General features: G+C 42.0%; 1 protein-coding gene across 15 annotated transcripts in view; it reads left to right on the top strand.

Annotated features, from left to right (window-relative positions):
* Window positions 1–27553, top strand: part of Camta1 (calmodulin binding transcription activator 1) — a 777226-nt gene that overhangs the window by 18282 nt on the left and 731391 nt on the right. For 12 of the 15 annotated variants that reach the window (XM_021243596.2, XM_021243595.2, XM_021243599.2 and 9 more), the window contains 2 exons: window positions 9918–9987; window positions 14977–15095. In XM_021243596.2, the coding sequence (XP_021099255.1) occupies window positions 9918–9987; window positions 14977–15095 (189 nt within the window). The remainder of the gene's footprint in view (window positions 1–9917; window positions 9988–14976; window positions 15096–27553) is intronic. The other 3 variants (XM_087214413.1, XM_087214412.1, XM_087214418.1) reach the window with 1 other exon arrangement.

A 27553-nucleotide genomic window follows, 5' to 3' on the forward strand; every position in this document is an offset into this window, starting at 1 on the left:
GACTTGACCTAGAAGATGCACTTCCCCCAGAATGCAGGTGCACAGCCGATACATGTGCTCGCTCGCTCCCTTGCTCTCCTTGGCCTCTGGGTTTCCACTTACATAAGACTTGTCTGAGAAGCCTTCTTGACCTTGCTCACCTCTTTCTAGGTTGGACTGGGTGCCTTGCCTTTGTCCACCCATAGCACTCTAAGGTCCTCCTGGTGGACCTCTTTAGATCCTAGTGGAGTTGCCTGTTTACTTCTCTTTCTCCCTCAGTTAAGTGTATGGTTCTAGAGGTCAGTCTTGAGTTCCTGGGGTTAGTAACTGTAGGTTGAATGAATGAACAAATAGGAAGGACTGGAGTCAGGATAAAGTCACTCCTGGCAGGAATTGTCTGTAGCATTGGGGTTGAAGAAAGAGCTAGCATGGCTGAGTTGTGTGTTTATGTGAGAGAAGACAGCAGTTTTGTGACTGGCTGAATATGGGCCTTCAGGGATGTGGGCTCCTCCGTATTTTAAACTCAAACAAGGGAGTTTGGTGAGGCCCAAGTGAGATAAGGAATACTAGAGAGAGATGTCTTGGGCAGACTAGAGGCAAAAGTATCTGCTGCATTAGTTGTAATTGCAGTCGCTTCAGAACATGCCTCAACGGCATGACATTGGAAATGTGGGTCAGAGATTAGGGACTCATTCGCATCGGCCTATTGTGTTTTTCTTCATTGAACTTTCAGAGGGCAAGGGAACGCTGATGGTGAAGTCATGGGGGTCAGCTTCCCTGAGCAAAGGAGAAAGGGCGATGAGTCTGCCTGGAGGGCAGACATGTGTGCATCACGCCCCTTGGGAGTGAAGGCGTCTGGAAAGCAGTGATCTTGTAAAGGCTTGTAGTTGTGTCACTCTGCCCAGAGCTGAGCCTTGTGGTTGCATAAACAAATGAGTCAGTTAAAATGAATTGGGAAGCTGGGTGTGGTGATCTGGAGCCTGCAGCCTCAGCTACTCAGGAGGCTGAGGTGGGAGATGGCAAGTTTGATGCCAGCTTGGGCAACGTAGCAAGATGCTGTTTCCAAAAATAAAAATGGCTTGAAATGTAGTTCAGTGGTAGAGGTAGAGTGCTTGGCTAGCATGTGTGAGGGTGTGGGTTTGATCTCCCATTACCTCAAAATGAGAAAAAAATTAGTAGAACTGGGTAGTGAGCGAGATGACCATGGGAGACTACAAGGGGCTTGAGGGCAGAGATTCGGTGAATGTTTACATTTCATTGTGCTGAGGGAGGAGGGTAAGTAGAGGCTGAGAATGGGCAGAGAGGTGTAATTGAACGGGAAGAATAAAAAGTCAGGGATGCTAGTGCAGAAGTTTGAAAGGAGGTCGTCATTTGTAATGCTGCAGAGAGTTTTAAGTAGACTTCAGGGGAAGGAAAAGGAGTTGGTTTGTGGTGTATTAGTTACCTCTTGCTGCTGTAAAAAAGGATCAGGAGCTTAGCTTACAGTAGCAGGTGTTTTACGACCTCAGGGTAGCTGTGGTCCCCTGTCTGGGTGGGCGTGACCAAGCCTGCAGCCTCAGGGTCCCAGGACCTACAGTCCAGCTGCAGTCAGCCCTGGGCTCCCGTCTCGGAAGGTGCGACGGGGGAAGGCCCACTCCCCAACTCCCAGGCCCCTCTGAAGGGGCCGCTTCTGTGCGGTGTTCAACCGAGGCCTCAGCTCCTTGATGGCTGTTAGCAGAGGTCACTCAGTTCCGGCCGCCCGGGCCTTCCTCACGGCAGTCTGCATCTTCAGAGCCAGTGAGGGTCAGTAACAAGACAGACGCTGCAGCCTGTGTTGCCCAGCACAGAAGCGACAGCTCATCACCACCTTGCCCTGTGGTGCTGGTCAGAAGCCACCAGCCACCCTCAGGGGGAGGGACTGCACACAGTGTTAGCATCAGGGGTGGGGATTGTGACAGGGCCACATGGGTTTGTCCAGCACAAGGGGCGGGCTGGGGGAAGAGGGAGCATTCGTGCAGTTCTTACGGAGGCCCTGCTGGATGCAGATGGAAGGAGGTTTGGAACTGAAGTCCCAGGTGAAGGTTAAGATGTAGTTAAGAAGCCCTCCTCAGGCATCCTCCTGACCCTCTCTCTTCACCCCAGGCAAGGGCCACTGGTACCTTTTCTTGTTCTCTCTGTGCTTGGATCGACCACTGCCTTGTAACTGCCATTGACAAACCCGTCTGCTTTGCCACAGTAGAATTATTTACCATGCCATTCCTGGCCTCTGACGGTATCTGCCCTGCTTGCCTCATGATTTTATTGAGGATGAAACGAGGTGATCCATATGGGAGTACTTTATCTGGTGTGAAATGATATGCAAGCAAAGGGTATTAGACTGTACTACTTCCTCTAAGTAGAAGGCATGAAGTTTAACTTACATTTTTCTTGTTAACTTGGATTCATTGTGTCGTACGTAAGTTATTGAACTGTGCTTTATTTAAAACTGTGATATGTTTAGGGCCTTTTGAATGGAGTGTTTGCCTTTATGATAAACGATCCCAAACTGCTGCATCTTTCAAGGCCTTTTATCCAACTTTTATTGTTTGAAAAAAAAAAAAACTGCCCTTGCTGTCCTTGTCACTCTTTTCTTCTGTCCGTGTGTCAGCTGTTAGCGCTTTTCCCCTTCCAGTTTGGTGCCTCTGGTCTTCTCTGGGTTTGGCAACCTGGTAAATTACGCTTCTTAGAACTGTGAGTAGTTTAACAGTAATGGAGCCAGGAGTGTGGGGCGCAGAGCCTCTCCCCACTCTAAAGTAGGTGAGCTGGTGTGCGAAGACTGCGCAGTCCCTTTTGGCCTTCCGAGTGTCTTGGCTCCCTTCCTAGTTCTGGCTGTGTGCGGATTGAGTGATGAGGCTCACAGAGCCGAGTTCCATTCAGGGCGGTGCGCTGCCATTTTCTTCGCATACACCTCATTGCTGTTTTAGGAGAAACAGTGCCTTTCTCTCCTTACTTTTGATGAGGTTTTAGTTTTGTGGGCAGTAGTTACAGGTGATGGGTGGTCTGGTTCATGGACCAAAAAGTGTTTGAGGAGCACAGAGGCCCTTCTTTAGATAAGGTCAGCATCTAGGCGTGCGCACAGGCGCTCTGTGCCACCCATGCCCTCCCCTTGGGAGGGATGCCCACCTCCTAGCTTGGAGGACTGTTGGCTTGCTTCAGCCTTCTGTACAAGCCACTGTTTACTTCTTCCGCCCTAACTTTTGGGAGAAGCATTTCTGCCTTTCCAGGGCGTGTGCCGAGTGTTCTTGTGGAAGCGGTGGAGTGGTAAGGGTGGTCCCTGCCCATGGTCCTGGCCAGGTTCCCAGACCTGGCCTGTACATCATCCTCTTTCCGAGCGTAGGCTATTGCCTTAGGATGAAAGTAGGATTTTTAAATAAGAAAATGCTTCTTATGTGTATGTGATACCAGAGGGCCTGGTTTATTTTATATCTGAGGAGTTGAAAAATTGTTGCCATTAGTAATAGTTACAAGAAGTACCACTAAAACAATGAAATTTAAAATCTTCTATAGTTTTTTTTTTTTCTGAATAGATTCTGCCGGAACATATGTATTTATACAAATGTGGACATTTATTAAGTGCTCTTTGATTGTTTTCAAACTGTTGAGTATACTGGCTTCCTGGACAAATTAAATTTATGAAAAGTCTAATGATACTGGAAAGATTTTTTAAAAAAATTCTGAAATCACTTTAAATATGCTTTACATGAATCTCTGGTAATAGTGAGTCAGTTAATCTGATTTCTCAGGCCCTAAATGAGTCTAGTTCTATTTTAGAACTGGTTCCTATAGGCTGTTTAAACCTGCGGCTGTTTGTGGTTTGCTTTTGAACCTAACTGTGGGTGTTGAACTCGATTTGAGGGCCTAAATGGCCTGTGCCCTAAGTCCTGTAGTGGTTCCCCCATTTCAGTGTTTTATTTTGCCTGTCCCAGGAGGAGGAAGGCACTGCCTACCAGACCTTTTCCTTTTAATGTGAGTGTGTGCTTTAATTTTGTCTCTGTCCCATAGGAGTGTTGCGAGGTTATTGTAGTACAGTAGTACCAATGGTATATTTTAAACTTCCTGGAAAGAGGTAATATGTGATAACAAAACGTTTTTGTACTGTGCCAGTGTATGTTTTCCCACCCATCTTTAGTGGTTCAGAAAAAGGATAAGAGCTAAAGCTGCTTTAGGGGTACATGTTGTTTATCCAGTCTCGAGATAGTGGAGTGTCCCCAAAGACGACTGTCTTTTCATAGACCTTGCACTTCTTATTTAGCAGGCTTGTGCTGTAGCCAAAGAGTTTAGTGTTGGTGAAAACTATTGAGGACCCGCCTGCCCACCCATTTTTCTTAGTGGTCAAGAGACATTGCCCGATTTCTTTTTCTAATCTGCAGTACTGGGGATTGAACTCAGGACCTTGCACTTTCGAGGCAGGCACAGGGCCACTGAGCTCAATCCCTGGGCCAACATTGCTGGATTTCTTGAATAAAGGGATATAGCTCCTGCTAAAATATATCCACAGCATTGGTGGTTCGAGACTCCATCGCTCTGATATGCTCCCGTCTCAGAGGTGGGGCCCCTGAGGTGCAGCCCGTCAGTGCTTACAGGGGCCCAGAGGATAGGAGGCAATTTAGGATGGCATTGGTGGGGAGAGAGCAGTGCTTAGGGGAAACTGATGGCCTTCATTTGGGCCTGGGGCAGGAGAAGTGAAAATTCCTCCTGACATTCTGGGAGTGCCACTCAATTGTAAATTCAGCAGATAATTTGAGCTTCTATTTGTGGCAGACATTGAATTAAGAGACTGGAGTGAAGAAGCCAGATAGCCCTTCAAGGATGCCTTTTTAATACAATCCGATCTTGAAAAATATTTATCAGAGAAGAAATACAAGATTGGTTTTACATGCTGAGTGACCTTAGTGATTAAAGGTGGAGTTGTAGGTTGGCAGAAGACATTTCTGAAATGACTGACTCTTCTGTAATTAAAAGGCAGTTTACAAAAGGCACTGTGCAGAGGCTGCTGGCTGATCCTGAAACCTGCCTCCTCTTCCTGGGCATTTCCCAGCCTCCCTTACCTTTAGATAAGGCTTTGTGGCCAAATTCTTGTCAGTGGGGTGACTAAAATGTGCGGATTCCAGGCCTGGCCCCTAAATCCTCCAGGCACAGGTGGAGTGTGTGCCCTTTCCTCGCCTGGCTCAGTGCAGAGAGAGAACCCAGTGGCATAGGCAGCCCCAGCCACAAGAAGGAAGGGCCCAGGCACCAGTGCCCCTACCAGGGAGGATGCTCTCTGCTGACAGGAATCCCTGCTCTGGACTTTACCTGAGCTAGAAGTAAATATTTACAGTGTGTGAGCCATTGTACAGTTTGTTCTATGAGTTAGCCTGTGTAACCTAGACACCATGCCCAAAACAGACTCTGCTCTGATTATTTATCTGTAATGCTTTATGCAATGGCCATGGATTTCAAGAATCAATCTAAGTCAGGATACAATAAGTGACAAAAAAAGTTTAGTGTATCATTTCTAATTGGTGCAGTGGTTTATTGCACTTACTATGGTCTCTCTCCATCTTTGATTTAATAAGAAGCTGTGTAGATCCTCAGTTAGCTTTAAAGGTACTCTGTGGAGACTTAAACATCTTTAGTTCTTATTTCAAAGAATTGTAAATAGTTTTCATCATGCTACTTTTCTGTTCCAAAGCCTTTAATCACTTCTTATTATATGGCATTTTGTTTCATTAATCCATCATCCAAAAACTGTCCATATATAATGAAAGTGTGTGTAACAACCTGACTCACATTCTCTGAAGAGAGACAAAATGAATAAAACATGGTCTCTGCCTTCAAAGAGTTTGTGCTTGGTACACTGCATTTCTACACTGCTGCCATCTGCCCCTCATTCTTACCTTTCATAAGCCATATGTTATTATTTCATTACCCTGTTTCCATTATTGTCTCCCCAACTGGACAGTGCGCGTTCCGCACACAGGGACCATATTTTATAGAGCCCACACCTCCTGTCTGGGGTACTTGTAGCAGGTACTGGGCTCTATTCTTGAGTAGCTATCTCTATAGTTTCTCTTAATTATCTCGCTGGGGTATTCTGGCATAGTTTTGTATCATGGTCTATATTAACAGACAAAAGTGCTTTTTTAGTCTGTTAGGAATTCAGAGAATTATGCAGTTGAGAAATGTCAGGATTGGAAGGATCTTTTTATATCATTTATCTAATTTCTGATCTTTTAGGTGGATCTGGTTCATGACACTCCAGATGCAGCCATGAATCACGGCAGTGGCATCACCTGGGGGTCTTTGGAGGCGACTTTCAGGTCCCACACAGACTTGTGACTCAGAACCCACTTTTAAACAGAAATCCTTAGATGACCCACATAAAGTTGTCAACTTCACATGTGACTCTTCCCATGAGAAAACCAGGAAAACTAGAGCTGGCCAGAGTCTCACAACTGTTTATTTTGCATCCTGGGGTTGCTTGGGAATTATTAAGCTATACTGATGCCTGGGTCCCCTCCTCAGACATTGTGCCCTGAATTGATGCCGGGCATCAGAATTTTAAAAAATTGACCGTCTTGAGGTTGAGAACTGTTGAACTGGTTAATGATGGAATCCTGGTTTCTTGATATTTCAGTCAAGCATTTCCTTCACTCCATCATAGATGTACATTCAGGAATAATGCAAAAATTCCTATCAGCTGGGCGTGGTGACACAGACTTGTAATCCCAGCCCTCAGGAGGCTGAGGCATGAGGATTGCCTCGTGTTTGAGGCCAGCCTAGCCTGCATAGTGAGTTTAATACATAGTGAGACCATTTTGTTCAAACAAAACAAAATAACAAAAGACCAAAAAAAAAAATTTCCTACTGAGTTTTCACAGTGATGTACTCTGTTTTATTTCCTTCCTAGCACTTAGCCCCATTAAAAAGTATCCCTCTTGCTTCTGCCTTCTTCCTTTCGAATTGACCCTGGCCTGTCACTGCTGGGTCCTGGCTCCCTCAGTGAGTAGCGTCCCTATGCACATCAGGCCCTCTTTCATGCGTGTTCTGCCCTGAAGGTGCCGCAGGAGTGCCCAGTCCTGACACCACAGGCTTCCTGAAGGACAAGTGGCCTGGCCGAACTGAAGACGCAGCCAGGGAGGGCAGCAGGACTTCTGCTGTGGGAGGACATGGAGTTGCATCTGGCTTGAATGCCTCGGTGTCCCACTTTGCTGCCCTGTCCTGAGACACTGCTTTGCCCAAACCTCTCAGCAGCACCTGGGGATCTGGGCTGGACCACCGCTTGGTGTGGCTGAGCTGCAGCCTAAGCAGTCTACACACAGGTGTCGAGGTGGCCCTGTGCAAGGTTCTGCTCAGTGCCCAGCACAGGAGAAAGTACTGCAGGGCAGCCAGATCTTACCTCCTCCCCTGTTCTTGTGCTCTGCTTGTTTGCTTGAGACCCTGGAGTTTTGGAGGTTACGGTGATGCCTCATTAGATTTCACTCTCATTTATGTGAGTTTCTTTTGTAGTTAAATTAATTGTTGAGACTTTCTTTATTATGCTCTGGGGAAAGTGTATTCTTTTTTTAATCTATGATTTTTGTTTCATATATATATATATATATATATATATATATATATATATATTTCTTTTTTTTTTTTTTTTGGTACCGGGGGGATTGAACTTGGGTCCTTGTGCTTGCGAGGCAGGCAGCGGCACTACTGAGCTAAATCCCTGGCCGTATATATGTTATTTTAGTGCTTAATTTTTTCTATTAAGTATTTGGAACATTTTACCACTAATTAATTAATCATCAAACTTTGAACTTGGATATGAAAATCCTTTTTTTGGGCCAGGGATTTAGCTCAGTGACACTGTGGCTGCCTAGCAAGTGCAAGGTCCTGAGTTTGATTCCTGGGACAAAAAAAAAAGAAAATCCTTTTTTGTGAAGCCATTAGTTTCTTCTACCAAGTATTTGTGAGTTTGAAACTTTTGACGTGAGACTATTGTTAAGGTTTCTTGAAGGCCACTGCAGCTATTTTCGGTAATAGAAAGCCAGAAACTGTTAAGCCTTGAATGTAAGACATTCCTTTTTGTTTTTGTTTTTTGGTACTAGGAATCTAACTCAGGACCTTCCGCTTTCGAGGCAGGCCGTGGAACCACTGAGCTAAATCCCCGGCCCCAAGACATTTCTTTTTTCTTTTTTGTTTAAGACATTTCTTTTTAACATCATAAACTTTCAGTTCAGAAGGTACATGAAGATGAGATGTGGCCTTCTCGTGGTCTGCAGGCTGTTGTTGGAGATTGAGATGTCCGAGAAAGTCCAGCTTCTGCCCCTTTGTGTGACATGCCATAATTCCATGCTGACAGTCGGGTAGAAACCAGTATGCTGAGGACAGTCCATAATGTCTAGGAGAGTCCCCGGAGCTCAGTGCCACAACAGGTTGTTATTACAGATAGTGCTGTAGATGGCAACTACTAAGTCACATGGGGGTTAAAAGCCCTAGAATGATAATTTTCTAGAAACAGAAAAAGAGCTGATGGTTATCCTGGTAGCTGGGAGTCATATTATGGGGAAAGATTTATTATATGGACCCTGAAAATAATTTGACTTCTGAAGCACTTGATCATAGGTATAAGGTAGAGGGGAATGAAAAATCATGGGAGGCGAGTTTAGGTGGGTTTTGACATTCTTTTTGGGATAAAAAAATTTAGGCAGGCCTCAGTTCAGATTGTTAAAGATTACCCTTATCAGTATTGTAATAGTAGTGTTTTATGTTTTTGTAGTCCTTTTGAATTTAAAGTCCTTTGGTATTATTATCCCTTGTACTTACCTTACCTTTTTGTGAGGTAGCTCGCAGAAGTGTCATCTGCCTGCTTTTGATTCTGTGATACAGACAGGCTCAGTTACTTTCCCAAGGACCACACTAGTAAGTAGGAGAACTGAGCTCTTTGTATTTTCAGTGTTAAATGTTAAGGGTGGTTGTTGAATTTGTAAGCTGTCTTTGGTTTTCTAAGTATATAAATATGTGGCTTATAATGTAGAATGAATAATCTGAAATTTTACCTAATATTACAATTAAATGTAAAAGTTGTTTTTAGGACTGAAAATAATTGGTTTGCAAGACAAAAGAAATTATTTCCTTTCTTAATATTATTGTTGAGTAGATTTTATATGAAACTTGATAATTGTATCTGAGCAAAGCAGCCCGAGGGCAGAGACGCTGTCTTCCACCTTCTTCCCTCTGTGCTGCTTGCTGGCGCTCAGCAGGTTGTTTTGTGTGAGTGGTGTCTTGGGCATGTCCTGGGAGGTGGTTAACGGTGCTGCTGATACTGACCAGCTGTTTAATGAATGTGATACTGGTTCTTAGTAACATTTATGTTTAGCACATATGTGTCCCAGTAAAAACTTACACAATCATACATGTTCACATGCATATATATCTTTTCCAAACACATCTTGTTCTGAAACAGTCCTAAGCCTACAGTGCAAAGCACTTTTCCGCAATGAAGCATTTGTAAATAAGTCACCAATATTTTCATCACTCTCACATACTTTATTGTGTATTTCTTACAAACAAGAACAATTTCTGCCATAACTGCAATACAATAATCAAAGTCAGGAAATTAACATCGAGCAATTTCTACCATTGAGTGCTCAAATCCTGGTGACCCAGCAGTGACCTTTGTAAATAAATGTCCAGTCAGAACATTGGACATGTTTGGTCGTCTGTTCAGTCTCTTCTAATGCAGAACAGTTCAGTCCTTTCTCACTTTTATGACCTTGAGCCTCTTCAAGATTGCAGGCCAGTCATTTTGTGGAATGTTCCTCATTTTGGATTTGTCTGATGTTTCCTTATGATTAGATTCAGGTTTTGCATCTTTGGCAGGAATATCACAGAAGAGCCAGAATATATCTTTTTCAAAGATTAGTTTTACATTTTATTTTCTGTTTCCTTAGAGCGTTTCCCAAAGTGTATTCTGCGGAACTAGCACCTACTGTGTTCTCAACACCGTGCCACCTATAGAAGGTAGGATTTGAAAAAGCTTTTGACTTACAGAAGGGGTGGGTTTGGCAGTGCGAGTAACGCCATCATGGTAGTGCAGTGGAAATAGCCTTTGGCCAGGACTTAGAAGGCTGGGTTCTGCCTTTAACTGCTGTGTGATCTTAGATGAGTTACTTAATCCTTCTGGGTAAAGAGTGAATTCTGCCCTCCTGGAGTTTCTCTGAGGGTTCCAAAAGGCAGTGGACTCAATCACACAGAAAAGTCAAAGCACTGCAAATATTGGATAGAAATAGAACAGTTCTGGAAGCCCAGAGTCTGGTACCAGGTGACAGAGCAGGAGCAGTGTGGCATTGTGGGAGAAGCCACAGGTCATGTCTGAGACCCACATGAGCTCCTGACAGCAAGCAGTGTTTCCTGGGCAAGTGAGTCTCAGCCTTATGTTCCTCATCTGTAAAGTGGGGGAATTAAGCTTTTATGTTTTATTGTGAGGATGAACCAAGAGAACACAATCTAAAGTCCTTTATGGGTACTCGATAGAGTTCACCCCTAACCAATAATAGAAAATTGATTCACTTGGTCACATAGTAGCTCATAGTTGGCATTGAATGAAATAAAGCAGGAAAAAATGCCCCCAGACCCAAATTGCAATGATAGGTTGCAGGGCTTCCGGGCCTCTGCTTTATCTGTCCTCACGCACATATTTTTAGATTGAAAATGTAAATCCAGCTGGGTGTGGTGATGCACGCCTGTAATCCCAGCACTCAGGAGGCTGAGGCAGGAGGATTGCCATTTGAGGCCAGCCTAGGCCTCCATAGTGAGTTTAAGACTAGCCTATGTAGTGAGACTCTGTCTAAACCCCCCCCCCAAACAGAAAAACCCACCCATTAAAATAAACCAAAACAGAACAAAAAACAAAGAAAATGTAAATGCAGATAAATAGATGCTTATCGAACCTGAGGTATGAGTTGACTTAAACCTGGACAAGGGACTAAGTAGCATGATTGACAGGAAAAAGGTAAATCTGAGCCACTTAGAAATAGGAAGAAGAGATATGATTCGTACAACTAAGAAGAGAGAAGTTGTTAAATAGTAAAACTAATATTTTTCTATTTTAAAAATATTAATATTTTAAAACCTTGAAACATCTTTTTGTATAATGACAACTGGGTTTCATTCATTTTGGAGATTTTTCTTTGGAAAAGAATAGTGCAGAATCTGACCAGCGCTTGGCACGCAGCCGGGCTCAATTTGTCCTTGTTCTGGAGGGAAGTGATTTGCGGGTCCTCCCTCGGTTAGTCACGGCAGCTCTGAGCACCAGGCTGATGGGACGCACAGTGCTGCTTATGTTTTCCTGCATCAGCTCCTATCCTACTGATTCAATCTAAGCACATAACAATTAGAGCTAAACAGAAAATTGTAGAGCTTTCTTTTGATTTTACCACTCCAAGTTGTTGATCAGATATATTCCCAATAAGATCTAGCAATTGGCTGCACAGTTGTACCAACTGATTTGGAACAGTTGGGTCTAGAGGTTGAGAGATGAATCATAATCAACGTGATTGGATAATAGTGTTTGTCATTATTCACAGAACCAAAATCATTTGATTTTTATTAATTATGAATTGCAATAAAAAGGAGGTGTCATTTCTAGGTTAGACTTAATTTAGTTATAATTTACTGTGCAGAAAGGTAATCACAGAATGTCCAAGGAACAGGTCAAATATATTTCTTTGGATTTAAAAATGGTTTGGCAATGTGAATCTTCATTTTTAGAAACAGAACTGAAAGCAGGAATTCTACTTTTTGTCTTGTTAACCAGATGAATAAGCATTTTTGTACATGTTAGAAAGATTTAGCTAAGTTATACTGTGCCTCTAAAATTATTGTTTGGAAAATATTTGAAAGGTTGGTTAGAAAGGATGGTTTATTCTCTAGAATTATAGCTGTCAGCCAAGCAAATCATTTGTCAATTTCAAGAGCTTCACTAGTTATGTTTTTATTGTGGAGGAAGTTGGAAATTATTTTGTAAAGTCATATATCATACCTGGATATTTTGTTTGATAATGATAATAAAATGATACACTATCACTCTGTTGACACTCCCATTTTGCAGTGTCAGTGTTTTAACTGTTTAGACTGAATACTGAGATGTAGTTGAAACATGCGTATACCTAAATTTTATTGTTAAGATGCTGCTATTAGGATTTAAATACTGGCACTTGTATTTAATTAATCGTTTATACTTGTCCTAAAACATTAAACAGCAGCTCTTAATTAAAAGCACATTTTTATGCAATATTGCCACATGAACAGTTCTTTTCCAGTGTGAAAGCAAAATTTCTCTTTATCATACTTTAATTGGAAACATCAAACTTTGAAAGGATAAGGCCCCCCGCCCCCCAACACAGGACCTTGCACTTGCCAGCCAGGCTCGGCGCCACTGAGCTGCATTCCCGGCCCTGAAAGCTTAAGTTTTAACATTTTGTCTTTTTGAGTTTCTAATAATTCTTTCTGCGATATTGAGACTGTTATCTTCATAATATACAGTGGAAGATTTACCCATTGTTATGTTTCTTAAAAATATCCAATTTATATTCTCTATGAACCTAAAATTCTGGAAATGGCACAGTTTAAAAACAGATTACGGGGAGCCCATTGGCCTGTCATACTTCTGTTCCTGTTTAACCCCTGGCTGCATCTCCCCATACAGTGCTGTATTTAGAAACTTGATTGAGACAGCGCTTACACAGCCCTTCTGCTTGCTTTTCTCCTTAAAAGCCTTTGGGCCGAATCACCACTGCCTGATTTGGTATCAGAGTGGAGACCAAAGCTTTTCCTGTAACAGTTAGTTATGCTGTTAAGGCCCCCCCCAACCCCCAAGGTGCTTTTATTTACCGCAGGGCATAGGTTCCTTAAAGAGACCGAAAGGACAGAAAATTAATATGAGGTTGTGATCATAAACAGATAGAAGCTAGGGTTTAATATTCTGTTCATTAACGTTCAGAGTCCTGCTCTAAACAAATGGCTTTCTCAGAGATTCGAGCATTCACATGCAGTGCAGGGGAAGCACATCGATTTGAGCATCTAGCATAGTGTATGTGCTGCTGAAGCAAGCACAAGCATCTAGCCATAGTGCTGTTTCTTTAAAAGATACCCTGTAAATATGAATATTTGAATTGAGTACAGATTTTAGAATTTCACCTCTATTTTCAATATTATATACATCATGAGGACTTCAAAAAAAAAGAGAATAAAACCACTTTAGGGGTAGAGAGAAGGGAGGTAAAGGCTCATGTGCTTTGGTCTTCTGTGATTTAAAGTTTTATGGCCCATGGCACCTCCTTTGGGAGGATGAAGTGCAGAGAGCATGCATAGCTCATAAAATTATGAAGATTTTATAGTATATAATTAATACAGAACTTTCTTAGTTGAAAAGTTCCCTTTTGTTAAAGAATTTAATTTTATTTTGCTACTAAAACCTTTAGATTCTTAAAAGCAGTCAGTTTTTAACTTTTTGTCTTGGAATAGAAATATATGGTCGTATTATAATTCAATTGGTTTTGTAGTTCATGGACCAAAAAAGATTTAGTACGCTAAAAGTCTTTTAAGTTCATCTCTATAAAATATTCTACATGATGTAGTAAATTGTTTTAGACTATTTCTATGCTCGATATTTTCCCTTTAAGATCTTTTCATGAGAAGAAATGTATTAATCAGATGAGAAACTTTGGAGAAGATTTTTTGAAAACTGTTTTATTTTATTTATTTATTTTTTTACATATTCAAAAAACTGTGCTAAACAAAAGTACAGTAAATAACTGGAAAATATATTGTTGTATTTCACTTGTAACATAAATTCCTTCATACCTATGTAATGTTGCTGAATTGTAAGGCATATTACTGACAGTAAATTTTATAGAGGTTTATTCTTGAAAGAGAATTAAATGATGTCTAATTCTGTAGTTGATGATTTTGGAAAACTGAAAATATTAAGTAACTTACCCAAGGTCACACAATTAGAAAGTAGCAGAACTGGGCCAGAATCTTAGACTCATAACTCTGAGTTCCATCTCTTAATTATACCTTATTAATATAAAAAAGTTGGTAAGACTGTCTTACTGGAGTAAATTCAGTCTTTAATGTTTTAATGTGCTGCTCCTTTGTATCTAGTTATGCATTGTATCCTTTGGATATATGTTGGGGATTTCATTTAGCATTTAAAAAAGTTGTAGCAGGTAGTTTTGAATCTTTAAATTTACAAAAACTAGCAAGGATATTTGAGCCAGGCAAAGGGTCTGTGTAATAGGAGTGGAAAGTAAATGATACATAAATAAATGACTGAAGGAAATGTTTATATATAAAGAATTGAACTAGAAACCATCTGGTAGCCTGATTATCAGATTAGCCGGACATACTGTGGAGTTTCAAAGTAATTCACATTTTGATGAAATATATTAATTCTCTGTATATGTACCTGTAAATCAAGTTACCTAAAGTGATATGTTTTTAGATTCAGGGTAGAGAGGCTAGCTTCTGGCTAACTGCAGGTTCAATTCTGTACAGTATTTGAAAGATGCATCTCATTTGTATTCTAGGAAATGAAGGAGTGTTAGTGTATGAATAAGGTAGTCATGCATTATTATAATTCTTCCTACTTAAAAATTTAAAACTTTTTCTACTGGTTAATAAGAGATTCCTGGGATGTGCGAGGTTGAATCATTGTGCAGGTCTGATGTGCATCATGGAAGCATGGGTTCTGGGCAACTGCTGGGACAGTCCCTGTCCGCTTGCCTGTGAGGGAGCAGAGCTCGGTCCTACCTTGGAAGCTTGGGTCAGGCTCCTGCCCCCTCCATCTGATAAGCCTGTAGCCCAGGGTCCCTGCCTGAGGTGGGTGGCCCTCTGATGCTCAGGTCACACCGTGCTAAACCAGGCTGCTGTTTGCGGCCTTAGCAGTGTACTTAAAAGGAGGCTTTTCTCTTACTTTCTCTGAATTGATTGTTTTCTTCTTTATAGATGATCATGGGAACAGCAATAGTAGTCATGTAAAAATCTTTTTACCGAAAAAGCTGCTTGAGTGTCTGCCGAAGTGTTCAAGTTTACCAAAAGAGAGGCACCGATGGAACACTAATGAGGTAGATAAACTTCCGTTTCTAAGGGTATAATTACTTTAAGGCAAACTTCAGGTGGTTTTGTATAGTGTTACTTTCTGCTAGCTTTAAATTCAAAATACTGAACTAGGGAATTGTCAAGGAGAGGGGTATTTAATCTGATTCGACAGAAACCAACCTGTATCTTGGTCTGTCTCTGATCTGCCTGGCTTGCATTGAAAATGTAAAATTTGCACGCTGACCTAATGAAAGCAGCATGGGTCTCTATGTTTGTATTTTCTTGCCTTTGGTGTCTTGCATTTGGTGGTTAACCTACCCACATCTCAGGTAAACATTAGTTCTGCGTTGTCACGAATTAATAAATATGCAGCCCCCATGCATTACAGACGATATAGTGCTTTGATGATGTGAAGTTTCTGTAGAATCGGGAAGGACAGCAAACAGCTTTAGTTCTCTCTGATGAGAGCTTGCTTGGAGAATTAACTGCTTTGCCGTAGTGGTAGGAATTTTTATTAGGAAGGAAGGCTGTATATTAGATTGTATATTTGGCATTCCAATAGTAGATTGACATTGTAGAATGAACAGCAGTTTATCTTCTTGGGTGAAGTTTCTATTTATGGCAGATTTTAATCTGAGGTTCTTCGTAATAGCGTATTGTTTTGTCATTTTTTAATTTTAAAATCTGAGTATTTTAATTTAGGGTAATAGCTATTAGTGATAAGAATTGGGCATGTGTCCATTTCAGTTTAGGGTGGTATTTATTTATTGTAATGATGAGAATTGGGAACATGTTCATCAGTTTGTAAATTATATTTTTAAAAATCATATGGCTGGGGTTACCGGTTTTTCCAAGTTGATCTAAATCCACTTGTGTTGCTGGTTCAACATTTACTTCCAAGTTAGGCGAAATATAGCACCCAACCTCTGATTGGCACTGTTCTTTTTTTTTTTTTTTTAAGGACACAAGAAGAAAATATTGCTGTCTGTTGGCTTTGTTTTTAAAAGATTCTGCCAGCTTCTTGAGTCAGAATCGTTTTGAGGTGTGGGAGGTTACATGGATAGAAATCCCTTTACTTAATTAAAAGTTGCAGATTTAAGTAGTTTGTGGAACCTTACAGCTTTGTTACTTTGTTTCAACTGATTTTAAATCTCTTTTTAGGATATATATGTATATATATGTGTGTGTATATATATATGTGTGTGTGCATATATATATATATATATATATATATGTATGTGTATTCTGTTTATATGCATGAATGATATTTTCCCCTTAGGTAGAATACATTTACTTAGGCAAACATTAGCTAATGTAGAGGCCTGTGGTTTTAACCAGCTATTTATTAACTATTTCAAACATTTTAGACACGAAAACAAATACACTGAAAATTAGTTATAATCATGGATTGTAATTCTTATCAGCAACATAGTGTTATTTGGAAACCAATTCTCTCCTAGTTATGAATTATTTAAAAACTCAGTATGTTCCTTAGTATTCCCTGAAACATATATTTGATAGCATATTATACATTAGCTGCAGTTTATAAGTGTAAAAAAAAAACGTAATGGATGTTTTTCAATGTTATGCTTCTTGTGAAATTGGCACTGTAATTATAATTTAAAATTATATTTGAAACCAGAAATGGCCTAATGATTCAAATTGGTGGCTTGAAGAATCTTATAACTAGCAGTGTCAGAAATTTAGTTGGTAGATTTGTGGGTTCAAAACTGTTTTGAAAGTTTTAAGTCGTGTCATTTATCTTTTATATGTTTATTTACCTTTAAATTATTTACGTATTCCATTTTGCCAATATATCAAATACCTTATAAAACACTAGTAAAGAAGTTTTGTAGAGGACGAGATTAAAAGAAAAATTAACAAGTTCTGTATTTTCTACCAGGATCCCTATACACACACACTCCTTTGCTGTCTTCCCAGTTAGAGAGAGAAAAATGCTGGGGAAATATGAAATTGGGGTTCTGGGTGGGAACAGGTGGGCTGCTTTGTGCAGCTGGTCACAGCTGCAACAAGGAGGAGGAGGGGCTCCTAAGGGTGGAGGCCACGGGAAGCAGCAGCCGAGGGGCAGCTGGAAGCTCTCTTTCCCGAGATCTTGTGTTCTGTCAGGAGTTTGTCAGCTTAACACTGAAAAAAACTCTTAGGAGAGAACTGAGTGTAAAGGTTGGCCCATGTTTCTATGTAATGGACCATGGCGTGTCTTTTCCTGTTTATTTTGTGGCTTAGGAAAAGTAGAGGAATGTTATGTGTGACAGCAGAAGACTTACATTGAGTTGTTAATTCTGTAGGGTGTTATGTGATGATATGCTGTCATCGGTTTTGTTTATTTTATTTTGAGCTGGTTAGGATAATAGTAGGAACAAAACAATCAGGACAGCTACTAAAATGCTTGCTTACTTCTTTGGTTTTGCTGAGTATTGGCATTTTCCCACATTCTTCAGCTTGCCATCCTTCGCGCTGACATGAAAACCTGAAGGAAACCGAGTTCCGTGGACTTACCTACCTCTCCCTGGAGCTCTGTGGTCCTGGGTGAGGGAAAATCCTATTGAGTCAACATTGCCTGTGAAATCCCTTGACTTAACCATCAAGGGGAGTCTCACAGCCATTAGAAAGAGCCCACTTTCCTGCTGGAGTTGGAATAGATGGCAGTTGTTTTGGTTGAGGGCCACATGAAACACTCTGCTTATATTCAGAAGCTGTGTTGTACAAAAATTGCCATTCTTTAGATCCAACTTCCTGAGACGAGGGCCTGGAACTAGAGGAGGTGCGTGGGCCTGAGAGCAGTCGAGTGCCCTGGAGAGTTGCGTTTCCAGCTCGCTCTGCACAGTGTGTCTGCCAAGTAAAACTGGCGGTCGGAGCTGCCCCCGAGAAGTGGCAGCTGCCGTCTTCCTTCATCCCCTGTGTTCTCTCTGGCTCGCTCTCTCTGCTGGGTGTACACTGTTGAAGGCCTGGGTACAGTGTGGCTTGGTGTGTGTGCTCGTGCCTGAGTGTCTGGTGTTTGTATATAAGGAGGCAGAGGGAGCTTGTGCTCATTCAGATGTTTATTGAGCACCTGCTCTTTGCTACTGACTGGTTATTTTATGTCATGTTTTACTGTTGTAAGATGGGTAATATTTCTTAGGAATGAAGGATGTAGGTAGAAAGGGTTAGATAATTGGGTCAAGACAGCGTACTTGATAGGGGCTATTTCTTAGCTTAATTTCTTTCTGTGTTACTTATTAATTTCTAGGAACTTTCATTCTATTACTTGTGTGTAGGCTTTTAATCAAAGACCCCATAACTCTAAACTGCCTGAGTGTACTCAGCAAATCCATTCTGTAATGTAGTTTTGAGTTAGAAAGAGTTAGTGGGAGATTAGTATTGTGGGTTCATATGCAAGCTGAAAGTTACTCAAAGGAAGACTGTGAGAAGATGAAGGGAGGTTTTTGGCCTAGCTAAGCTTTTTTTTTTAACCTTTTCTAGCCCATTGGAAGATATAAAGTCTGCCCTTCTTGAATGTTACTTGCAGTTGCAAAATAAATGTATCTAAAAACAGATCAATTTTAGACTATGTACTCTCAACCACACTGATCCCCAGTTCTGACGACCATAAAGGAAATGATGATGATGACTACAACAGTAACTGTGGAAGCAAACATTTATTGAACATTTATTGTATGCTAGGCACTATTGAGTCCTTTACATGAATAATCACATTTAATTCTTGTCTTAGTCACTTTCTTGGCCACTGGGACAAAATACCTGACACCCACAACTTAAAAGGAGGAGAGGTTTATTTTGGCTCACACTTTCAGAAGTTTCAGTCCATAGCTGGCAGGCTTGATTGTAGAAATGGCATGGAGGAAGGGCCTAGGTGGATAAAAGCTCCTCAGGTCATGACAGGAACCAAGAAGAGGGGGAGAAGCTGGGAAGAGAGACAAACTCTTCCAGGGCAAGCCCCCCTGAACCACCTCTTCCTACCAGACCCCATCTCCAACAGTAAGTCAGCAGTAGCACGCCCTGATCCAGTTACTTTCCAAAAGCCCCACCTCTGAGTACAGGAACCCTGTGGGGGACTTTCGAGATCTAAACCGTGACAGTCTGTGAATTAATCCTATGAGGTAGATTGTTTGAGTCTGCTCATATTTTAGGTGCGGAAACCTTAGCTGTGTAGATACATTAGTGTTCCCTGAGCCAGCGAGCTGGGAAGTGGGGGGATGGGCAGTGTCACCCCTGCAGCCTGACTTTGGTGCTCCAAGAGCAATTTCCAGTGGACTTTTCCAATGTCTTGCAGCTGTCTAGTAATTTCACGTCCTTTTGTTTCATGAACTTGTTTGCCTTCTGTTTTCATTTGCATATTCAAGCATTATACATAAATGTAGTGTATTTTTGCATGATTTTTTTTTTTTTTAATGGTACGGGGGATCAAACTCCGGACCTTGTGCTTGTGAGGCAGGCAGCAACACCACTAAGCTAAATCCCGCCCCTGCATTATTCTTTTTCTTTAAAAAGTAGCAAAACTCATTTCTTAGGGAAATAGTTTTGATTCTTAGTAATGAATATTAATAATGGGCTCTGAGTAATTAAAATATATTACAAGTAGAAATTTTGTACCTGTGTATAATTTATGGATTAGGCCTGATTTTTATTTACAGGGCAGGGGAGAATGTATTAGCACGTTCTTTAATGGAACCAAGTCTTGCTTCATAATCAGTTGGTAGTCACATCTTTACTAGGTGAGCCAATTATGAGGTTTCTGCATTTTAAGGTAATATTTTTAAGGCCCAGAGCCAGAAATAATTAAGTTAATGCAACTTTCTGATTGCACAAATGACTCCTTCATAATTACACTTATTAGTACGCCATGTATGTTGTCCAGACTGAAATTTCTTTTGTTTAGTCATTAATTAGCTGTTTGACTTAAAATATAACTACTGCATTCCCGAGTCTCCAGCTCTAGATTTCAAATGGCATTCTTCCAAAGCCAATCTAATGTAGCACCATCAACCTTTTATAATGAATATGTTTGCCCTAAATATCCTCAAATCACTTTTGTGTGCTACTATTTTTGAACTATTAATGATCTGTTGTTTTTTCTTTTAGTACAAAGTTTCTCTAGAGTAAGCAAACAATTCTAATTTGTACTGATTGTTTAAAGAAAGCGACATCACATGCTTTTAGTTGCTGGTAGCTTCAGAAGTTTTCATATTAAAAATTATTTTTTAATGGTAAAGATGTCTATGTAGAGAATAGTGTAGATTTAGATGATACAGTTCAAGCTACACCCAGGAGCTTGAAGAAAAAACTTGAGTATAATTATAAAATTTTTTTATAGGAAGAGAATTATTCTTTTAAATCCTGAAAACTTCTCCCCCTAACTTTTTGTATTTAGGTAAGAAAAATGGACTTTCAGACTGGGAATTACTAAATTATACTTCATTTCAGTTTTTTTTTTTTTGAGACAGGGTCTTGATATGTAGTTCAGGCTGACCTTGAACTCACTATGTAGCCCAGGCTGGCCTCAGAACTCATGGTGATCCTCCTGCCTCAGCCTCTCAAGTGCTGAGATCACAGGCGAGTGGCACCACATCTGGCTCCAGCTTTTTGTTTTTAAACAAGCCACATTACCCTTTAAAAATGTATTTAATCTTTTTTTTTTTTTTTGTATGAGTAGACGTACATTCTTGAGTTCTTTTTAGTTTTAAAAATATTTTCTTTGTATAACTTTATTTATTTATTTTTGGTACTGGGGATCGAACTCAGGTCCTTGTGCCTGCACAGCATGTGGCGAAACCACTGAGCTAAATCCCCGGCCCTGTATAACTTTATAAAGTTGTGGATTTAGGTTTGTAATTTTTCAGTGATTTGTTTTGCTAGTATATTTATGTCATGTCTTTGAAATATGCAACCACATCTTTTGGGGATTTCTTCGCGCTCCTTAAATTTACTACATGTGAGCTAAGCTGAAGAGTAGCAGTAATGTAGTTGTAAAGATCAGGGGGTATTTTGGCTCTGATGACCTGGAAAGTTAGTTAACCCTGAAGTAGAGCTTTGTGTAGCTTTAACAGAGCTAGTGATTTGAATGATCCTGGATTGTTTTCGGAGTCCAGGCAGGGCTTTTTTGGGATTAAATTGCAGAAATGAAAATGTAGGTGTGGACAGCAAGCACAAGGAACTGAGTTTTAGGAGTGACACCATTTGATTTTTGAACGCAGTATATGGAATCAGGTTTCAAATTAAACATCTTAGTTTTTAGTATTTGGGTTGAGTATAATTCCTCTGTTCAGCTTAATAGTAAATGAAATAAATGGGTACCAAAAGCCAAGTAAGCAGAAGTCTGTTTGTCATAGCCGGTGTCAAGCATCTGCCATGCCAGATGTGGTAGAAGCAGCAGTAGGCAGGATGCGCTGAAACGCTGGGCAGAGCCTGGTGTCCTTCCGCCTTGGTGAGTGTCGGCTCAGCATGGGCAGGATTGACTTTGAGGAATGTAAGACGGCAGGTTTCACCTGCAGAGAGTAATGCCTATGAAATTTGATCAAGATGCTAAAGACGATTTCTTAAAAAAGAAGATTTCTGTGGGTCTGCCTCAGATTAGGCCCGAACTATTTTATTGTAATATTACTGCAATATGTAGCACCTGGAAAACCTGGCCCTCGTTCAGTAGTCAGTGTTCAGTACCTGCTCGTGGAATGAGTGAAATACATAAAACTACAAAAAACTCAGTATAAATTTCCTAATTTTTAGAGTTCTTATGCAAATATAAGACACATATATACATTACATAAAGAGAAACCAAAAAGCCAATAAAATTTGTATTAGTAGTGTTAGTTAACACAATGGATGATGCTTTGCTAAAACCAAATTGTCTCTTGCAACATGAATATTATGCTGACCATTCTCAAGCAGGTTCTTTGGAACTTGGCATGTGGCACTACCCTGTGCCCTGCAGTTATTATCTCTTTCCTCACTGAGAAACCTTTTCTGCAGCAAGCATTTCTATGAGTCCACATTAGGTCTTGGTACAAATACATCATTCTGTCTTAAATTCACTTCTTGTTAGCCCGAGAACAGTTTAAATGACACTACTGGGTACGAAGGCAGAGTACTCACAAATCACAAACACGAGCAGTGAGTTTTTGTGTTGTTTGTTATAGGTGTTACCTTTTCAGATTGTAAATTAAGGTGTGAAATTAGAGCGGCCTTATGAACTGCAGATTCTGATATAATAATTCCACAGAGCCTGAATTGAGAACCACTGGTGTCTTGGAAAGGATGCAGAGCCAGTGCAGAAGCAGGTTTGGACTTGGCTCTGCCTCTGGTCAAATGGGTGTTACGTAAGACGCTTGCCTGCTCAGCCTACTCAAGTCTTAGGCAATGGCGCGGCGTGACCTTTGAAAGTCTGTCTCTAAGGATCGTTACAATTTCAGAGTTGTTTTGCGGTGTATGACTTCTGGGAGGCTTGATTCCAGCTTGGGAGTTTAATTTTTTTTTTCTTTCTTTTTTACTGTTAATCATCACCCCTTTATTTATTTTTGTTTTTAAAGTATACAATTCAGTGGCTTTCAGTATGTCCATAGACTTGTATAACCACTACTCCTCCCTAATTCTAGAACATTTTCATCCCCCAGCAGCCTCTGGTCTTTCCCACCTGGGGTCTTCAGGGGGGTTGGTATTGTCTCCAAGTTTCTATACCGTCTAGTTCTGTGGTTGAAATTTGGACAGATAGTCTTTGACCAGTCACTGTTCTGTTTCCTGAAGGTGCTTGTAAAAATGTTCAGGTGCATGTGAAGGTGCGTTCTGGGGCCACGCTTCTCTAAGCTGGAGAGTGCTTGAGGTGTTTTTTCAGTTTCAGACACTTGATTGATGGCTGTTGGATAAAATACCCCACCCTTTCCAGTAAGTGGGAGAAGCTGAGGCCTGTGGGAGGTGGGCTGAGGTGGAATGGGGTGAGTATCTGGAGAAGTTGGTATTTTTTAGCCTAGTGGAGTTCAGGTGTGAGTTGGTCAGAATCACCTGGGGAGTAGTTCCCTTTAAAGGAGACTACTGTGAGGGAAGAGAGGCGGTCAGAGGCCAAGGCCACAGTGTGGAGGGATCACAGCCTCTCAGGGCTCGTGGAGGAGAGGAGAAGCTGGCCCAGAGGGAGGCTTGTGTGGTTGCCAGATGGGGTTCATAGTCAGAAAGGCTCAAGACATCCTTTTGCACAATGAGAAGGGGGAAAAAGGCTTAAATATATTTACCTTTTTAAAAGTTAAGGAAGAATCAGAGGAATGAGAATCTGAGAAAGTTGCATTGAAATAAAGTAACTTAAAATCAAACAGAATCTGTGAAACTGAGGTCTGAGCAGACTCATTTCCCTTTGTGCCTGACAGGTCTTTAAGCTGTGAGGCAGCAGGTTCCCTTTCTTGGCATTAGAAGACACTTGTCAATGTGTATGTTAAAATCTTTTTATACTGTTGAACCAAATTTAGACTTATTAACTAATTATTTAAGAACTATTTTTGTTAAATGCTTTATTATTAATCAAATTTTTATATGGAAACATTTTCCAGTAATTTTTAACAGTTCATTCCTCAAGCAGTTCAGAGAACCTGCTGTGTGGTGATGATGTATTTTTTATTTCAAAAATGAGGATAGTGAGACCTAAGTGTTTTGGAATGAGCATCTATCATCATCTAGTACTGTATGCTGTGTAACTTGTCCTTTCTGCCTGTTATCTGGGTGTCCTTGCTGGATTCTAAATTCTAGGTGGACAGGGATCTCCTCTGTGTTCACTGGTAGATCCCGAGAGCTTAGAACAGCACCTGGCACTTCTAGGAGTCCAGTGCCCGTTCACTGCGAGAAGGAGTGAAGAGTCCACGGCATTGTACTGTTGTGCCGCGACTCAGGCGGGCTGCATGTAGTTCATCCTGAGGTTAGCCTGCCTCACCATTCGTCACCAGTAGCACCCAGCAGATGCATGGGTGCGACCACTGGAACACATGTGCTCCCTGTATGTGAGCAGGCTCCCAGAAGGTGGAAGGAAGGAGCACGTGAGGCTCCTGAATGCACGCCGTTCAGGACCTTGGGGCCTGCAGTCTGCTGAGGCACTCTGGAAGGAGGGAGGGAGAAGAGGCAGGAGCCACACTGTCCCCTGTGGAGCAGCCCTTGCTGGGTGGAGGTGTGAAGCTGAGGACAGGGGGACGCACTCCCTCACCTCCTGGCTGATGCCCACGGTACAGCACCCATAGAAAACAGCCAAGCCACCCAGAGCTTTGCGTCAGGAAGGCATAGTTGTCTCTTTAGACTTAATTCTGTCCTCTTGTGAGCCTAGGAACTTTTAAATTTGTTTGTTTCTGCGTTACTGGGGATTGAACCCAGAGCCTCACACATTAGCATGCTAAGCAAGCATTCTACCCCTGAGCTATATCCTCAGCCCTATTTTTAAAAATTTCTATTTATTTATTTATTTGGTACCGGGGATTGAACTTGGAACCTTGCACTTGCAAGGCCGGTGTTGGAACTACTGAGCTAAATTCCCGGGCCCTTATTTTTATTTATTAACCCAGAATAGGTTTTGTAACCTGGCTATTCTCTTAATAAGTTGTACATTAGCGCTTTCTTTTTTTTTTTTTTTTGGTACTGGGGATTGAACTCGGGACCTTGCGCTTGCGAGGCAGGCAGCGGAACCACTGAGCTAAATCCCTGGCCCAGCCCTTTCTTGACAGTGATTGACAGCATCATGTTTATTGACTGCATATTAATACTGTTTGATTCCATGCCATCATTTTTGCATTCAGTGATGTTTTTGAGGCCCTGCTGTAGTCCAGGTACTTGGTTGGAGATACTGAGAGTACCAGCCTATGTTCTGTTCTCAAGGGGCTTGTAGTTTAGAGGGAATAGGAGACAGTGCATAAGAAACAGATAGTAAGAGTTTCAGGGAGCACTAAGGGAATAGAACAGGATACTGAGATGTGAGCAGTGTAGGTGGAGTTTTTCAGTGAAGGCTTTCTTTGAGGAAATGAAGTCTGAACTGAGATCTGAATGGTGAAGAGGGGTTGGGTGCCTGAGGGTCTGAGGAAGAACATTCTAGGCAGGAGGAAGAGCCTGTGCCAAGGCCTTGAAGCAAGCATGTGCTCACGGTTGGTTGGACGTGAGACACTGGGAGATGAGCTAGGTGAGTGGGTAAGGGTGGACCTTGTAGTGCCATTGAGGCAGGAAGCCTTGGGATTTAGCTTGAAGGGCAGTGGGAAGCCATCGGAGGATGACTGGCATAATATGGAATTTTCTTTTCAGTCTTTCTCTTGCTGCTTTGTGGCTATAAGGGGAAGCAGAGAAAGCAGGAGACTGTTGTAGTCCTTATGATCTTGGTAAGAAGTTGATGGTGGCAGTGGAGAGAGGGAGAAGATATAATTTGAAGGTGGAGCCATGAAGACTGGATGGAGGCTGAAAGGGAAGATCAAGAGTGAGTCCTGGTTTGTGGCCTTTGTGCCTGCACTGGTGCAGGTGGTCATCAGGGAGAAAAAAAGACTGAGGGAGGAGATGATGGGATGGAAGTTGAGAGTGTTCTTCTGGGAATTATTAATTGTGGGACATCGATTAGTTACCAAAGTGAGAATATTGAGCAGGCACCTGACCAGAAGTCTAGGTAGAGGTCCTGCCTGGAGACTGAAACTGGAGAGCCAATGTGTCTAGGTGGCATTTAACGCCACAGACTGGATGAGGGCGTCTGGGTGGAGAAGGGGACATGAAACGTGCACAGAGCAGGAGGCCACAGGGAAGCATGGTGAACCAGGCAGGAGTCCCACATTTGGCAGCTTGACACAACACAGCTTTATTACCTCACAGTTCTGTAGACGAGACATCTGACATAGATCTCACAGGCCCAGAATGAAGGTGCGGCGGGCTGCATTCCTGTCCAGAGGCCCTTGGCAGAGTCCACATCCAGCCTGTACCCCTGCCTGGAAGCTGCTGCATTCTTTGGCTTGTGGCCCCTTTCTAAAAGCCAGCAACATAGGGTGTCCCTGGCCTTTCTACCATCCTCACATCTCTTTCTCTGTCTGTGACCTCTCCTCCTTCCCTCTCTTCTTCCACTTTTAAGGGTTCTTTTGATTACCCTGAGTCCACATGGATAATTCAGGAAAATCTTCCTAATGGAAAGTCAGCTGATTAGCAACCTAAATTCCACCTGCAGCCTCATTTACCTTTTGCCATTTAATATAGTCACATAGTTCTGGGGATTAGGATGTGGGTATCTGTGAGGGGCCACTATTCTTCCTGTTGTACAGGATATAGTCGAAGGTTGCCTGGAAGTTGAGTAAAATGAGGATGGAGAAGTCACCGTGAGTTTGGTCATCTGGAGGCTCTTCGTGATCTTGATGAATGGTTTCAGTGAGGTGTCATTGCACAAGGCCAGTGGGGTGGGCTGAAGAGCGAAAGAGGTGAGGATGTGGAGGTTGTAAATGTTAGTGATTTTCTGGGATTTGTGCTGTGAAGGAAAGTAATTGTGGCAAAATTATAAAGGAGAGGCCCAGGACAGCTCTAAAAGCGTGAGATGGGAGATCCAGTGTAAAGCTGAGGTCAGGAGCCAAGGCTCTGAGGAAGGGGCCTGAGGATAGTGCCTCTTGTCCAAATAGGTTAACTGGAGAAAGGACCTGGAGTGAAATCATGAAGTGATTTGTAGAGATGGAGACATGAAGATAGAATTAATATAGTTACTTAAAAATAAGTAGAATGCCCTGGTCCCTGTACTTGCCTTTGGGTCCAGACAGAATCCTTGTCAGCAGCCATACAGGCCCCCAGTATACATCAGATGCTTTTATTATTCCACAGGTATTGGCCCACTCTTTCTTTGGGAGCTTGGCCCTGCTGTGCCATGGTGGAGTGCCTGCCCCATGCCATGCAGAGCGCCATTCTTCCCCTTTCCTCTTGCCCTGTGGCTCTGCTCTTCTTGCTCCTCACTAATTTGTAGCCCTGCCTCAGGTTTTCTTTTCATTGTTGTTTCAGTAACACTCACTCGGCAGGGTTTATTGAACACTAGGCCTGGGGGATACTGTGGTGACCCAGACAGAGACCTGTGCCCTGTGAGGCTCGAGTTCCACTGGAGCCATCCCCTAGCAGTCGGTTCCTCCAAGGCTGTCACTGTCTCATCTCTACATGGGGCCCTTGGACAGTCCAGCCCGCTTGCTGCTGGACCCTGTTTACCTCATTAATGTAGGTTCCTGCTGCTGGCATTTCCTGCTACTGGCATTCCCCTATGCATTTCCCACTTCCCATTGCTGGCCCTCACTTCATTAGCTAGTTGCTCACAGATTTTGGAGAGAGCTTCCCTGAAGCTCTGTCTACAGGACCCTCCTTCTCCCTGTGCCCCTTTCATTTTTCTCTTCTCATCCAGCTTCAATCCAGAGTTCACAGCACTTGATCACACTCTTGCCTCCCTCCTTGCCTCCCATCATACCAGGTAGACAAATCCCAGTCCCAAATGAGCTCCAAGCAGCTCATTGCTGCTGGA

The sequence above is a fragment of the Heterocephalus glaber genome, unplaced genomic scaffold (assembly GCF_053883595.1).
Source record: "Heterocephalus glaber isolate CG9 unplaced genomic scaffold, H.glaber_assembly_v1.0 deba00001447, whole genome shotgun sequence".
Classification (NCBI taxonomy): Eukaryota; Metazoa; Chordata; class Mammalia; order Rodentia; family Bathyergidae; genus Heterocephalus; species Heterocephalus glaber.